Consider the following 15,841-nt stretch of genomic DNA (forward strand, 5'->3'; position numbering starts at 1 on the left):
AGCCCTTTGTCAGATGGATAGATTGCAAAAATTTTCTCCCATTCTGTAGGTTGCCTTTTCACTCTTATGATAGTTTATTTTGCTGTGCAGAAGTTCTTTAGTTTAATTAGATCCCATTTGTCAATTTTGGCTTTTGTTGCCATTGCTTTTGGTGTTTTAGTCATGAAGTCTTTCCCCATGGCTATATCCTGAATGGTATTGCCTAGGTTTTCTTCTAGGGTTTTTATGGTTTTAGGTCTTACGTTTAAGTCTTTAATCCATCTTGAGTTAATTTTTGTGTAAGGTGTAAGGACGGGGTCCAGTTTCAGTTTTCTGCATATGGCTAGCCAGTTTTCCCAACACCAGTTATTAAATGGGGAATCCTTTCCTCATTGCTTGTTTTCATCAGGTTTGTCAGAGATCAGATGGTTGTAGATGTGTGGCATTATTTCTGAGGACTCTGTTCTGTTTTATTGGTTGATATATCTGTTTTGGTACCAGTACCATGCTGTTGTGGTTACTGTAGCCTTGTAGTATAGTTGAAGTCAGGTAGCATGATGCCTCCAGCTTCGTTCTTTTTGCTTAGGATTGTCTTGGCTATCCGGGCTCTTTTTTGGGTCCATATGAAATTTAAAGTAGTTTTTTCTAATTCTGTGAAGAAAGTCAGTGGTAGCTTGATGAGGATAGCACTGAATCTATAAATTACTTTGGGCAGTATGGCCATTTTTACGATATTGATTCTTCCTATCCTTGAGCACGGAATGTTTTTCCATTTGTTTGTGTCCTCTCTTATTTCCTTAAACAGTGGTTTGTAGTTCTCCTTGAAGAGGTCCTTCAAATCCCTTGTAAGTTGTATTCCTAGGGATTTTATTCTCTTTGTAGCCATTGTGAATGGGAGCTCATTCATGGTTTGGCTCTCTGTCTCTTATTGGTGTATAGGAATGCTTGTGATTTTTGTACATTGATTCTGTATCTTCAGACTTTGCTGAAGTTGCTTATCAGCATAAGGAGATTTTGGGCTGAGACGATGGGGTTTTCTAAAGATACAGTCATGTCATCTGCAAACAGAGACAATTTTATTTCCTCTCTTCCTATTTGAATACCCTTTATTTCTTTCTCTTGCCTGATTGCCCCGGCCAGAACTTCCAATACTGTGCTGAATAGGAGTGGTGAGAGAGGGCATCCTTGTCTTTTGCCGGTTTTCAAAGGGAATGTTTTCAGCATTTGCCCATTCAGTATGATATTGGCTGTGGGTTTGTCATAAATAGCTCTTATTATTTTGAGATACATTCCATCAATACTTAGTTTATTGAGAGTTTTTAGCATGAAGTTGTGTTAAATTCTATCGAAGACCTTTTCTGCATAATCATGTGGTTTTTGTAATTGGTTCTGTTTATGTGATGGATTACGTTTATTGATTTGCCTGTGTTGAGGTGAACCATCCTTGCATCCCAGGGATGAAGCTGACTTGATCGTGGGGGATACACTTTTTGATTAGCATTTACAATTTGGTATATTTTTGCAGTGGCTGGTACTGGTTTTTCCTTTCCATATTTAGTGCTTCCTTCAGGAGCTCTTGTAAGAGCTTTTTGATGTGCTGCTGCATTTGGTTTGCCAGTATTTTATTGAAGATTTTTGCATCGATGTTCATCAGGGATATTGGCCTGAAATTTTCTTTTCTTGTTCTGTCTCTGCCAGGTTTTGTTATCAGGATGATGCTAATAACTCATAAAATGAGTTATGGAGGAGTACCTCTTTTTCTATTGTTTGGAATAGTTTCAGAAGGAATGGTACCAGCTCCTCTTTGCACCTCTGGCAGAATTCGGCTGTGAATCCGTCTGGTTCTGGGCTTTTTTTGGTTGGTTGTCTATTAGTTACTGCCTCAATTTCAGAACTTGTTGTTGGTCAATTCAGAGATTTGATTTCTTCCTGGTTTAGTCTTGGGAGGGTGTATGTGTCCAGGAATGTATCCATTTATTCTAGATTTTCTAGTTTATTTGCATAGAGGTGTTTATAGTATTCTCTGACGGTAGTTTCTACTTCTGTGGAATCAGTGGTGATATCCCCTTTATTGTTTTTTATTGTGTATGTTTGGTTCTTCTCTCTTTTCTTCTTTATTAGTCTGGCTAGCGGTTTATCTATTTTGTTAATGTTTTCAAAAAACTAGTTCCTGTATTCTTCAATTTTTTGAAGGGGTTTTCATGTGTCTATCTCCTTCAGTTCTGCTCTGATCTTAGTTATTTCTTGTCTTCTGCTAGCTTTTGAAGTTGTTTGCTCTTGCTTCTGTAGTTCTTTTTGTTGTTGTTGTTTTTCTTTTAATTTTTTTTATTATACTTTAAGTTCTAGGGTACATGTGCACAATATGCAGGTTTGTTACATATGTATACATGAGCCATGTTGGTGTGCTGCACCCATTAACTCGTCATTTACATTAGGTATATCTCCTAATGCTATCCCTCCCCCCTTCCCCCTCCCTACAATAGGACCCGGTGTGTGATGTTCCCCTTCCTCTGTCCAAGTGATCTCATTGTTCAATTCCCACCTATGAGTGAGAACATTCGGTATTTGGTTTTCTGTTCTTTTAATTGTGATGTTAGGGTGTTGATTTTAGATATTTCCTGCTTTCTCCTGTGGGCATTTTAGTGCTATAAATTTCCCTCTAAACACTGCTTTAGCTATGTCCCAGAGATTCTGGTACATTGTGTCTTTGTTCTCATTGGTTTCAAAGAACTTATTTATTTCTGCTTTAATTTTGTTATTTACCCAGTAGTCATTCAGGAGCAGGGTGTTCAGTTTCCATGTGGTTGTGTGGTTTTGAGTGAGTTTCTTAATCTGGAGTACTAATTTGATTGCACTGTGGTCTAAGAGACTGTTTGTTATGATATCCGTTCTTTTGTATTTGCTGAGGAGTGTTTTACTTCCAATTATGTGGTTGATTTTATAATAAGTGTGATGTGGTACTGAGAAGAGTGTATATTCTGTTGATTTGGGGTGGAGAATTCTGTAGATGTCTATTAGGTCTGCTTGGTCCAGAGCTGAGTTCAAATCCTGAATATCCTTGTTAATTTTCTGTCTCGTTGATTTGCCTAATATTGAGAGTGGGGTGTTAAAGTCTCCCACTATTCTTGTGTGGGAGTCTAAGTCTCTTTGTAGGTTTCTAAGAACTTGCTTTATGAATCTGGGTGCTCCTGTATTGGATGCTTATATATTTAGGATAGTTTGCTCGTTGCATCGATCCCTTTACCATTATGTAATGCCCTTCTTTGTCTTTTTTTATCTTTGTTAGTTTAAAATCTGTTTTATCAGAGACTAGGTTTGCAACCCCTGCTTTTTTTTTTTGCATTTAATTTTCTTGGTAAATATTCCTCCATCCCTTTGTTTTGAGCCTATGTGTGTCTTTGCACGTGTGATGGGTTTCCTGAATACAGCACACTGATGGGTCTTGACTCTTTATCCAATTTGCCAATCTGTGTCTTTTAATTGGGGCATTTAGCCCATTTACATTTAAGGTTAATATTGTTATGTGTGAATTCGATCCTGTCATTATGATGCTAGCTGGTTATTTTGCCTGTTAGTTGATGCAGTTTCTTCATAGTGTCAATGTTCTTTACAATTTGGTATATTTTTGCAGTGGCTGGTACTGGTTTTTCCTTTCCATATTTAGTGCTTCCTTCAGGAGCTCTTGTAAGGCAGGCCTGGTGGTGACAAAAATCTCTTAGCATTTACTTATCTGTAAAGGATTTTATTTCTCCTTCACTTATGAAGCTTAATTTGGCTGTACATGAAATTCTGGGCTGAAAATTCTTGTCTTCAAGAATGTTGAATATTGGCCCTCACTCTCTTCTGGCCTATAGGGTTTCTGCAGAGAGATCCGCTGTTAGTCTGATGGGCTTCTCTTTGTGGGTAACCTGACCTTTCTCTGGCTGCCCTTAACATTTTTTTCCTTCATCTCAACCTTGGTGAATCTGACGATTATGTGTCTTGGGGTTGCTCTTCTTAAGGAGTATCTTTGTGGTGTTCTCTATATTTCCTGAATTTTAATGTTGGCCTCTCTTGCTAGGTTGCAGAAGTTCTCTTGGATAATATCCTGAAGAGTGTTTTCCATCTTGGTTCCATTCTCCCTGTCACTTTCAGGTACACAAATCAAACGTAGGTTTCGTCTTTTCACATAGTCCCATATTTCCTGGAGGCTTTGTTTGTTCCTTTTCTTTCTTTTTTCTCTAATCTTGTCTTCACGCTTCATTTCATTAAGTTGATCTTCAGTCTCTGATATCCTTTCCTCCTCGTGATCGATATGGCTATTGATACTTGTGTATGCTTCACGAAATTCTCGTGCTGTATTTTTCAGCTCCATCAGGTAATTTATGTTCTTCTCTAAACTGGTTATTCTAGTTAGCAGTTCCTGTAACCTTTTATCTAAGTTCTTAGCTTCCTTGCATTGGGTTAGAACGTGTTTGTTTAGCTCGGAGGAGTTTGTTATTACCCACCTTCTGAAGCCTACTTCTGTCAAATCATCAAACTCATTCTCCATCCAGTTTGTTCCCTTGCTGGCAAGGAGCTGTGATCCTTTGGAGGAGAAGAGACATTCTGGGTTTGAAATTTTCAGCCTTTTTGCACTGGTTTTTCCTCATCTTTGTGGATTTATCTACCTTTGGTCTTTGATGTTGGTGACCTTCGGATGGAGTTTTTGTGTGGACATCCTTTTTGTTGATGTTGACACTATTCCTTTCTGTTTGTTAGTTTTCCTTCTAACGGTCAGGCCTTTCTGCTGCAGATCTGGAGTTTGCTGGAGGTCCACTCCAGACCCTGTTTGCTTGGGTATCACCAGCAGAGGCTGCAGAAAAGCAGATTGCTGCTTGTTTCTTCCTCTGGAAGCTTTGTCCCAGAGGGGCACCCGCCAGATGCCAGCTAGAGCTCTCCTGTATGAGGTGTCTGTCGACCCCTGCTGGGAGGTGTCTTCCAGTCAGGGGGCACGGGGGTCAGGGACCCATTTGAGAGGCAGTCTGTCCCTTATCAGAGCTTGAGCGCTGTGCTGGGAGATCCGCTGCTCACTTCAGAGCCAGCAGGCAGGAACGTTTAAGTCTGCTGAAGCTGTACCCACAGCTGTCACTTCCCCCGGGTGCTCTGTCCCAGGGAGATGGGAGTTTTATTATATAAGTCCATGTCTGGGGCTGCTGCCTTTTTTTCAGAGATGCCCTACCCAGAGAGGAGGAATCTAGAGAGCTTGTTCTACATTTTGGGAAGTATTCTTTTGTCATTTGTATTGTCAATTTTTTTTTCCCCATTTGTTGTTAGGTTTTTTTTTTAACCTTGCTTTGCTGTTTGTTGTGCCAAACATAAATTTTTAAATTTTTAGCTACTAACAATTTATCATCCTGTTTTGAAAGTTTTTTTCCTTCTGCACAATTATAAAAATGTTCTTTTATAGTTTGTCTGGTATTTTCATGGTTCCATTTTAAATTCAAATCTTGGATCCATCTGTAATATATTTTCATGTAAAAGTAAGGTACATTATAATAGATCTTTTCTATTACACTTTAATACAGAGGTATAGGGAGGAGGAAGGAGAGTTTATAAGAATGTTGTATACCTGGGACGAGTGAAATATTGACAAATTGTGGAGTCGAAGGGCTGTCTTCTCTTTTCTCAGTGTCTTCTCAGGATGGTACCCAAAGAAAAGTTTAAGTCAACTGCAGGTATGCCAGCTAAGGGAAAAATACGTTTAAAAATTTTTGGAAAAATCACAACTTTTACTCAATAAGTTTTTGTTGTTGATGTGAAAAGCTGGGAAAAAATAACATAAATGAAATTGCTTGTTTTGTGATTTTTGTGTTGCTGTTGTTTTGGTGGATAGACCTTTTCCTCTCATGACTAAAGACTTATGGTGACTTGTGTCAATGCTACATTTCCTTTATGTGCATCCCAGTGAGATACTTGTCTACAATGATGACCTTTACAAGAAGATACTCATTTACTTAGTGAACAAATATTTTTCAGTTATCTATCAAGGAGGCAAATATGGGGTGATGGTTATGTTTGTTCTCTGGAATCAGACGGCCTGTGTTTAAATTCCAATCTGATCACTTACTAGCTGTGTGATCTTGAGAAAGTTACTAAACTTTTCCATGTCTCAGGATCCTCATCAGCAAATGGGGATATTAATACCTTATACGATTTTTGTGAATGTTAGAACAGTTTCTAACATATAGTAAATAATTTATAAACGTGAGCTTTTGTTAATGCTCACTACTGAAGATAGAGCACAACATGTATGGTCCTACTCTTTATGAACTTTGCATTCTTGAGAAATTAAAAATTACAAATAGCAGTATTACTCTTTAAAAAGTTAAGGGGCTGAGTATAATGGAGTGGGAGAAGAATCCTTTAAATAACATGGGCAGGGAAGGCCTCTCTGAAGAGGGGCATTTAAGCTGAGACTTGATCCTTGAGAAAAAACTTGCAATTTTAAAAATAGAGGGAAGAATGTTCCAGGCTGGGGGAACATCTTGTACAAAAATACCAGGTAGAGAGAGTTTGGTAAGTTCAAATGTTTGAAAGAAGACTATTATGGTTGGAGAGCAGGGAATGGGAAATGCAGTCTATGAAATGAGGTTGATGAGGTAGGCAGGACCTTGTAGACCAGGGTAGGTAGTTAGGAATTTTATTTTAAATTCTGTGGGAAATTACTGAAGAAGGGAGGGACACAATACCATTTTTCTTTTTTTTAAAAGATCACTCTTGTTGTTGTGTTATATTTGTATCAGAGAAAGGTAAATTTTGGAAATGGGAAAAATAGCTTTGAGGCTCTTGACAGTGAGCCAAATGAGAGCCTAGGTGGCAGTGGAGATGGAGAGATGTTGATGGATATAGATATATTTTGAGGTCAAATCAACAAAGGTGATGGAAAAAAGTTAGAATCATAGATGATACCCAGCTTTCTGGCTTGAATAACAGGTTTGATGTGGTATCAATTTCTGAAATGGGGGATACTGAGAAAAGGATCAGGTTTGGGGAGGGGCTTGACAATTCAGAGTTCTATTGTGAACATATTGAATTTGAGTTGTCTATTAGACATCCAAGTGGAGATGTGGAGTAGTAATTTGGATTCATGAACGTGGAGTTTAGGGCCAGCTTTTAGATAATATTTAAAGTCATGTATCTGGATGAGATAACCCAGGGAGATTAAAAAGAGAAGAGGGCCTGGGATCATACATATAGAATATATATATATTCTAGTTCCTGGCACAAAGCAGGTGATCAATAAATATTTGTTAAACAATTGAACTAATGTATGAATGAAATGAATGAGACATTGAGCTATTAGCAAACTACAATTTTGTCATGTGTAAAATGGCAATAATACGAGTATCTGGTTTTTGGACAGGATTTAAAGCAATAAAAAATTTTATAGCAGGTAGCACATGCTGAATTAACTTAACTACTATTAGCTCTCTGCACTTCGGGTGCTCATTCATAAAATAGGGGCAGTAACTTCTGCCTTGCTTCCTTCACAAGGCTATTTGTGAAGCCTGCAGGAGTTAAGGCTTGACTCTATAAGTGGTTATTAATATTAATGTTTTAATAGGCCTGTGCCTGCATTATACACCTGCTCTGCTCTTCCCATCCTCTGGCAAGATTATTTAAATGAAAACACGTCGTTTATTTTATTTTATTTTATTTTTTTGAGACAGGGTCTTTGTCACTCAGGCTGGAGTGCAGTGGCACAATCATTGCTCACTGCAACCTCTGCCTCCCGGGCTCAAGTGATCCTACCACCTCAGCCTTCCAAGTGGCTGGGACTATAGGCACACGCCACTACGCCCTTACTAATTTTTTATCTTTCATAGAGACGGGGTTTTTCCATGTTGCACAGGCTTATCTCCAACTCCTGTGCTCAAGCGATCCGCCCCAACTCGCTCTCCCAAAGAGCTGGGAGTACAGGAGTAGGCCACCGCTCCTGGCCAAAAACCCTTCTTTAAAGAAACCCGATACTCCCTGCGTGTCAGCCCAGCCTGGTCCAACCGATTATACTAGAAACAACACCCTACTGCGAGGTCCCCAGTGACAGAGTTCGATTTTTTTTTTTTTTAAACTACCCAGCTCCACCCCTTCCTGTTAGGCTTTCGCGTGTTGCAGCTGTGCACGCTGATTGGTCCTCTGCTGGCCAATCACCACTGCACTTAGTGACGACTGTAGTTTTCAAAATCCCAACTGGGCTGGTGGAGGGGCGCAGGAGCCAGGTTGAGAGGAACTCGAGCCGCTATAGTAAGGAGCTCAGTTCATTTCCCTGGCCTCACCTGGTCCAGGGGTGCGTCTATGGTCTTTGCTGTCTGTCCTCAATCTCGGTGTGAGGTAGGCGCCTTTGGGCAAGTACTGCTGGCTCCAGTGTCCGGCTCTGTCGCCTACCAGTGGGTCCTTGGGCATCACTCCAGCCCCTTGCTGAATTCTGTTACTGGGATGCGCGGTGTTCCTGTAAGGAAACTTTTCAATCTCCTGTCGATCAGCAGCCTGTGGAGTGAGCCCTGTACAAGGTTGGGCAGGGGGAGTGTTTGTTAAGGAGTGAGATGGCAAAGCAAACAAGACTGGGTCCCAGCTTTTAGATGGAGCAATTAGTACACGTGCCTGAATCAGAGGACTTTTACAAAACGTCTTTTCACAAGTGAAAGTGTGCAGGATTAATTTCATCTACAAGTGTAGAGGGATCAGACATATTTAAGTCATAGAATGCTCCTTGCAGGATGTCTTTTGAGCTACAGGTTGAAGGACATGAAGGGAGGATGGACACATGTGTCCTCACTCTATTGTTAACCCTTTATCTTCACTGGCTCTTTTCTGTTCCCACCTGCAACCCCCTTCAGCTTTGGCTTTCTCACCACCCTCTGCTACGGCCCACTTAGAATCGTAGAAGATCAGAGGTAGAAGGGACCCTAGAACAGCGGGGCTTAAATCTTAACGTGCATAGAAATCACCTGGGGACATTGTTAATTTGCAGATTTTTATTTGATAGGTCTAGTTTGGGCCCTGAGGTTTTAAATTGCTAACAAATTTCCAGGTGATGCTAATGTTGCTTGTCCATTGACCACATTGAATAGCGAGGAGGCTGTAGTTCCACTGCTTCGTTTTATTGGGTGGGAAAACTAGGGCCCAGAGAGGGAAAGGGACTTGCCTCTTTGCCACTTGCCACTTGCCTCAGTGTCACCCAGCCAACTAAGAGCAGGGCCAGAACTAGACCTTAGCCATCCTTCCCAGCCCAGTGCTGCTTTATTGACACAGTGCTGTGTTCTCTCCCCAGAGCCTTGCTGTCTGTAACCTGTCTTTATATAAAAAATGAAGTTGCTACTACTTCCTGTAGACTATTTTGATCAGCTTAACCCTGCTGCCCCTGTGTTGGTTTCAGCACCAGCCCTGGGAGGTCCAGTGGAGTCTGCAGCACTTGCCAGTGTGTATATAGGGGACATGGAAAGTCTGAAAAGGGGAAAGGATTCTAATTTTCTTGCCCAAGGCTCAGGGTTCTGTAGGTGGCAGAAGTTGAGAGTGTTCTGCAGAGAGTGTCCTTTTATGAAAGGATCTTTTTGATGATGTCAATCCCTTCTCCTCCCCTTCCCCCTGGGAAAATTAGTTTACCCAAGTCAGTGCGTCTTTCCCTCAATGCAAATGATTAGTGTTCAGGATAATAAATGGGGTATATGACCATCATTTAAGTAACCTTATTTTCTCTGAGATTTAGTTAACCTGTATGTTATCAACTGAGAGTTTTCTAGCCTGTGGACTCCATATTTCTTTTTCCTTTTAAAAGGTAAAGGTTTCAGAGTGTGAGTCTTTGGTTGTCCATTAAAAAAAAAAATATATGAGGTGTAAATAATAGTAGTGGAGTAAGTGATTTTCATACAGTGCAGTTAAGGGTGGGTGCACCCAATTTAACTTTATTGTTGCTTGGCTGAGGTTTGAGGAATGAGATGGAATATAGGTTTGGATTTGATAGAAGAGGGGAGTAAGACAGCATTTATTAAATGCCTGCCATGTATCAGGTTTCGTACATGTAAATTTGCATTTGAGCCACACAAGTCCTCTACAAGTAAGTGGTGTTATAGCTGTTTTGAAAATGAGGAAACTGAGGCTCAGAAATGCTAACTTGTTTGGCTTAGAAGTCCAGTTATTCAGACTCCAAGACCTGTGCTCATTCTACCTCCTCACACTATGGCCTTTCACTGTTTTGGAATGTTTTTGAGTGTGATCAAAGAGACTTCATGGTATTTTAGAAATTGCCCTGGAAAAAGCTGGGCAATCTATGCTCCTTAATAGTTTGTCCTGGTAGTAAGTTACTTAATTCATCTGAGACTGTAAAATAGAATTGTACCTGCCTTGCTTAGCCTCATGGTTTTGTTGTGAGAATCAACTGAGGTAATATATGTGAATGCATATACTTATACTGGCTTTTCCTCACCTACAAAATGTTTCATCCTTCTCCATCCAAAACAAAACCCAAGTCAGCCTTTCCCCTTTCTTAAACTTTGCCCTCAAGCTGCAGAATTTTCTGTTTCCTTTTCTTACCAACCTGGCCCCAGCCTAGCTTTTCAGCCTCATTCTAACCCCTCCCCAACATGTTATTTACGCTCCCTACTCCAGACAGCTAGGACATCCCTGAACTCTGTATGTTCATGCCTTTACCTGGTCTCAGGCTTTCTTTGCCTGGACACCTCCCAGTCAACTTGGGAACCTGTTTGTCATTTTAAGTCCTAATCACACGTTACTTCCTTTGTGAAGCCTTCCTCCAGCCCCTGTCCCCAACAAGATTACTGACTTTCCATTATGTTTCTATAGCACTTAGTTTGTGCTGCTATAATAAAGTGTCATGGACTGGGTGGCATTAGTTCTCACAGTTCTGGAGACTGGGAATCCAAGATCAAGTTCTTATGTCAAGTGATTTTTTAGTAAGTTAGTTTATTTTGCTATAATCTCATCTTTTGAATTTTTTGTTCCTTCCAGGTGTCTGGAACTGGATTACAGTTTCTTCTGTTGAATGCAGTCTTTGAATGCTGCCTGGCCTATCGCGAATACATGTGTGTGCAGTTATTGTTTTCTCTGTAGGGTCATAATTGCTTTGTCAGGACCCCATGCCTTTTAAAGAACATTAGCTCTACCAGCTTGCCTTCATACTATATGAGCCGTCATGTTCTTCATTGTTTTCAATGCAAAACTCCTATGTAATTTGTTCCCAGTGCTGCTAGGCCTAAACTAGGGGCTAGACAACATCCCAGCGTTCACAGAGGATGGTAGGCACAGTGCTCGGCTTTTTACATAAAGTATCTCATTTAATTTGAACAACACCCTGCAGAGGTAGGTATACTTACCTCCATTTTACAGATGAGGTAACTGAAGTCCAGAGATTTTTAAGTCAGTCACTTGCCTGAGGTTAATTGTGATAAAACCAAGATTTTAATCCAGATCTGCCCAACATCAAAGTCTGTTTTCTCCTAGGGATGCTATAGATAGACTGGGTTTTCTCAAGAATTTTCAGAGAATTCATGGTGTTTCTGGTGAATGGTGTTAAAGAGCCTCTTTCTGATTGCAGCCCTGCCTTGGACAAGACACAGCTGAATCTGTAAGAGATGCTACTGCCACTACCACCCCAGAGCTCCAAACCTGAGCCTACGAAATCTCAGTCCAGCAAAATTGTGCCCAGTCATCATGACCAGTCTGAAAAGGTTAGAGCAAGCTGTCTTCCCTGACAATATCTTTGGTAGTCTCTTCCTGTGTTGGCTCAGTACCTATCCTCACCTGTGAGTCTTTTGAAATATGTCTGGTTTAACCTGAGAAAATGGGGAGGGGTGGCAGCCCTTGCAGTTGGAGAATGCCAGCAAATTAGAACTTTGGGCTCTTCTTTCCCATAAATGCAGGGCTCGAATGAAGGCCACCCTCCATAACCCTCAAAACTGAACAACACTCAGTCCTCATTAATGATCATGTCTATGTCCTTACTTTCTCTGAGAAGCTCCAAGCACCTTGCTGAAAGACTGGTACATTCTGGGGAGAGTATGAAGATTATATCAGCACATTTATTATTATGCTTTTTATAGCTATTAAATTTGAAGAATGGGTATATTTTGACTCTGCTGTTTTGACTTTATTGATAGTTTGATGTTCTAACCTTAGGATATTCTGTGTTCATCATCATACATATTTTAATCAGAATTATACTAGCACTGATGAATTGGCATCAAGAGAGTATTTCCTGGAGCAAAACATCATTAGGTGAATTTAATTTCCTTGATTGGTTTTCTCTGAGCACAGATAAACATTTTCTAATCTTGTTTATTTTACTAAAATGATTTTCACGGAGGTGCCAAATTTTTTTCCTATGTGAATTTTTCAAGAAAGATTTGATATATTGATCAGATTTTTGTCAACATCAAATTTTCGGATTAGTGTTCTGCCATTGTAACTTTCCTTTAGTGGCAATTAGTTTTCCAAAACCAACTTTCTTGGAGTACATTTTGCAAATCTAAGTTTTATTGAGTTCAGTTTCAGCTGTAATTTTATTTTGAGTCAATTATTTCTACCAGTAATATTAAATAGGAGTTGGATAACAGTTTATTTCTTAGCTAATTTCCGAGAAAATAATGTTTCATTTTTGGCTAATTTCTAGTAGGATTGTTTATCATCAGCTAGATGAAAGGCTAATAGCTTACTTATATCTTGGCTTAATCAGTTAGAAAATGGAAGTAATTTTTCTCAGCTTTTTTTGTTTTGTTTTGAGATGGAGTCTCGCTCAGTCGCCCAGGCTGGAGTGCAGTGGCACAATCTCGGCTCACTGCAACCGCCACCTCCCGGGTTTAAGCAATTCCCTGCCTCAGTGTCCTGAGTAGCTGGGATTATAGGTGCCTGCCACCATGCCTGGCTTATTTTTGTATTTTTAGTAGAGACAGGGTTTCACCATCTTGGCCAGGCTGGTCTTGAACTCCTGACCTCGTGATCCACCCTCCTTGGCCTCCCAAAGTGCTGGGATTGGGATTACAGGCCTGAGCCACTATGCTTGGCCCTCAGCTCGTATTTTTTTGTTTTTGTTTTTGTTTTTGAGTTGGAGTCTTACTCTGTCACTAGGCTGGAGTGCAGTGACATGGTCTCGGCTCACTGCAACCTCTGCCTCCTGGGTTCAAGCAATTCTCCTGCCTCAGCCTCCCGAGTAGCTGGGACTACAGGCATGCGCCACCATGCCCAGCTAATTTTTGTATTTTTAGTAGAGACGGGGTTTCCCCATGTTGGCCAGAATGGCCTCAATCTCTTGACCTCATGTTCCGCCTACCTCAGCCTCCCAAAGTGCTGGGATTACAGGTGTGAGCCATTGCGTCCAGCCTCAGCTCTTTTAAGATTGCTCTCTGTGCTGGAGTGGTTTATTGTGTCATGAATCCAATTCTGATAACTCACTGTGCCATGTATTAACTGTTAATGGTACAGCTGGAGAACAGAGCAAATGGTCTGATCCCAGTGTCCTGCTTCACATTACAACAAGTCTCTGATATAAGTAGGGAAGGTTTGTTCTCAGAATTTCATAAGGGCAGTCTGAGACTTAGGAGATTTTTACCACGTAAAGCTGTTAGAGGGTAGAAGACTCCTATAGTGTGATTTGCCCTAACCTCTAACCCTATAGAGATGGTCTTACTCATTTGGGAATGGGTTAAGGCAAGCACAGATACAGAATATGTGGAAAGAAAGCCCCTTCTGCTTCAAAATATTCATCCCCCTTCCCTTCCCCAGCCCCTCCTTTATGTATACGAATAATCAGAGATTAATCTGGATTACTAAACTTTTTTTCTTAATATAAAATTTTCCTTTGCAGTTTACAATCATATCAGAGTTCGTTATTTTAAATACTATTTCTGCCCATTTACAGTTCATACAAACTTTTAAAAAACATGTGTTGTCTTATTTAATCTTCAAGGACTGTAAGGCAAGTTATCCAGTTTTACTGATAAGAAAATTGAGGCTCAGAGATTAAGTGACTGGTCCAAGGTCAACAGTTAGTAAAGAACTGATCCTGGAGCAGTATATAGATGTGTGTGCTATTATCCTTAGTGGTAATGTCTTTTAAAATGTGTCCCCAACCTCTGGGCCATGGACCAGTACTAGTCTGTGGCCTGCTAGGAACTCAACCATACAGCAGGAGGTGAGCAGTGAGTGAGCAAAGCTTCATCTGTATTTCTAGCCATTCCCCATCACTCATATTACTTCCTGAGCTCCACCTCCTGTCAGATCAGCAGTGGCATTAGATTCTCATAGAAGCATGAACCCTATTGTGAACTGCGCATGTGAGGGATCAAGGTTGTGTGCTCCTTATGAAAATTTAATGCCTTATGATCTGTCACTGTCTCCCATTTCCCCCAGATGGGACTATCTAGTTGCAGGAAAACAAGCTCAGGGCTCCCACTGATTCTACATTATGGCGAGTTGTATAATTATTTCATTATATATTACAATGTAATAATAAATATGCACCATAAATGTAATGTGCTTGAATCATCCCAAAACCAGCCCACCCCAGTGTCCGTGGAAAATTTGTCTTCCATGAAACCGGTCCCTGGTGCCAAAAAGGTTGGGGACTGCTGTTTTAAAAGCTACTTAACATAAGAGACACGTAGATATTTGTTAAATTATTAAAGTGATCTACCTGAAAGCATCTATATTAAAGGAATGACTAGGAATGGTAGGGGTGGTAGTGGCCCACCTTGGACAGGATAACCATAAGTATGAGAGAAGTAAGAGGAAAAATGAGCTTTACTGAGCTACATTTTGCTCATTTTGTGAGTTACACTGAAGGTCATCTTGCCTCTTCATAGACTTACCCATTATCAATGTCTACCACCTTTAGGGACTTAATAAACAGCTCTGAGTGCCAGAATTTCCTTTTGTTACAGTTTATTGGGGGTTATTATATGCATCCCCAGTTACTTTGAGATTCTGGAGTTCCCCTGAGCCCTAAAGAGGACCCAGAGTCCCTGAAGAGACTATTCACAATTGGATATACTCATTTACCTCTTTTACTTTTTTAGACAGGGGAGAATTGCCAAATGAAGGTATCTCCATCTTCACTTCAGGAGTCTCCATCTTCACTTCAGGGAGCACTCAAAAAGAGATCAGCTTTTGAAGATCTCACTAATGTGAGTATGCTAGTCCAATCCTTTGCTATGGTTTTGCATAAGGCTTAGACACCCTCTTTCTTGAGGGACCTTTCCACTTTACCAGACCCTCTCGGGAATGTCCACAGCAAATTTTATTTGGGATCAATGACCCAGTTTCAGAAACTGCAGGGGCTCTGCTCCTGGCACATACCATCTGGAGCAATTGGTGGAGTTCTCGGGAAGCAGCAGACAGTGATTGTCAGATATGAAATTGCAGATAACTATGAGAACTATGGAACTGCATTTAGATGAAGTCCAGAGGTGACTGCCCAGGCCCTTGAGGTAAGTATTTCGGTGGAATCATTGTAGTCTAGTGCAATGTTTATCAATTCACACAGGACAATTTTTCTGTTGTGCAGGACTGATCTCAGCTAGCATCCCTGGTCCTCAGGCATTAAATTCCACCAGCAGCCCAGTCATAGTGAGAATAAAAAATGCCTCCAGATATACAGAACTGTTGAGAACCACAGTTCCATGATCCAGTCTTTAACTATGAGGATCTAGAAATTCAATTTTGGCTAGAATTCTTTCAAGTAACCTCCCTTCTGGTGTTACTAAGGTGCCAGTAAAAATCAGAATTAATAGAATGTTGTTAAATGAATATAGAATCAAGCCAAAGGCAATCTTTGTCTTAAAAAATAATAATAACTGATATACCTACTGGGTGCTTACCATATGTCAGGCAC

At 40.5% G+C, this 15,841-nt stretch overlaps 1 protein-coding gene across 2 annotated transcripts in view; it reads left to right on the forward strand.

Annotated features, from left to right (window-relative positions):
* CCNB3 (cyclin B3) overlaps positions 1-15,841 on the forward strand; it is a 79,849-nt gene that overhangs the window by 11,633 nt on the left and 52,375 nt on the right. For both annotated transcript variants that reach the window (XM_017954276.3, XM_021932907.2), the window contains exons 2-4: positions 10,966-11,039; positions 11,552-11,684; positions 15,027-15,134. In XM_017954276.3, coding sequence (XP_017809765.3) covers positions 11,589-11,684; positions 15,027-15,134 — 204 coding nt within the window. In that variant the 5' untranslated portion in view covers positions 10,966-11,039; positions 11,552-11,588. The remainder of the gene's footprint in view (positions 1-10,965; positions 11,040-11,551; positions 11,685-15,026; positions 15,135-15,841) is intronic.

This window comes from Papio anubis, chromosome X, assembly GCF_008728515.1.
Source record: "Papio anubis isolate 15944 chromosome X, Panubis1.0, whole genome shotgun sequence".
NCBI lineage: Eukaryota > Metazoa > Chordata > Mammalia > Primates > Cercopithecidae > Papio > Papio anubis.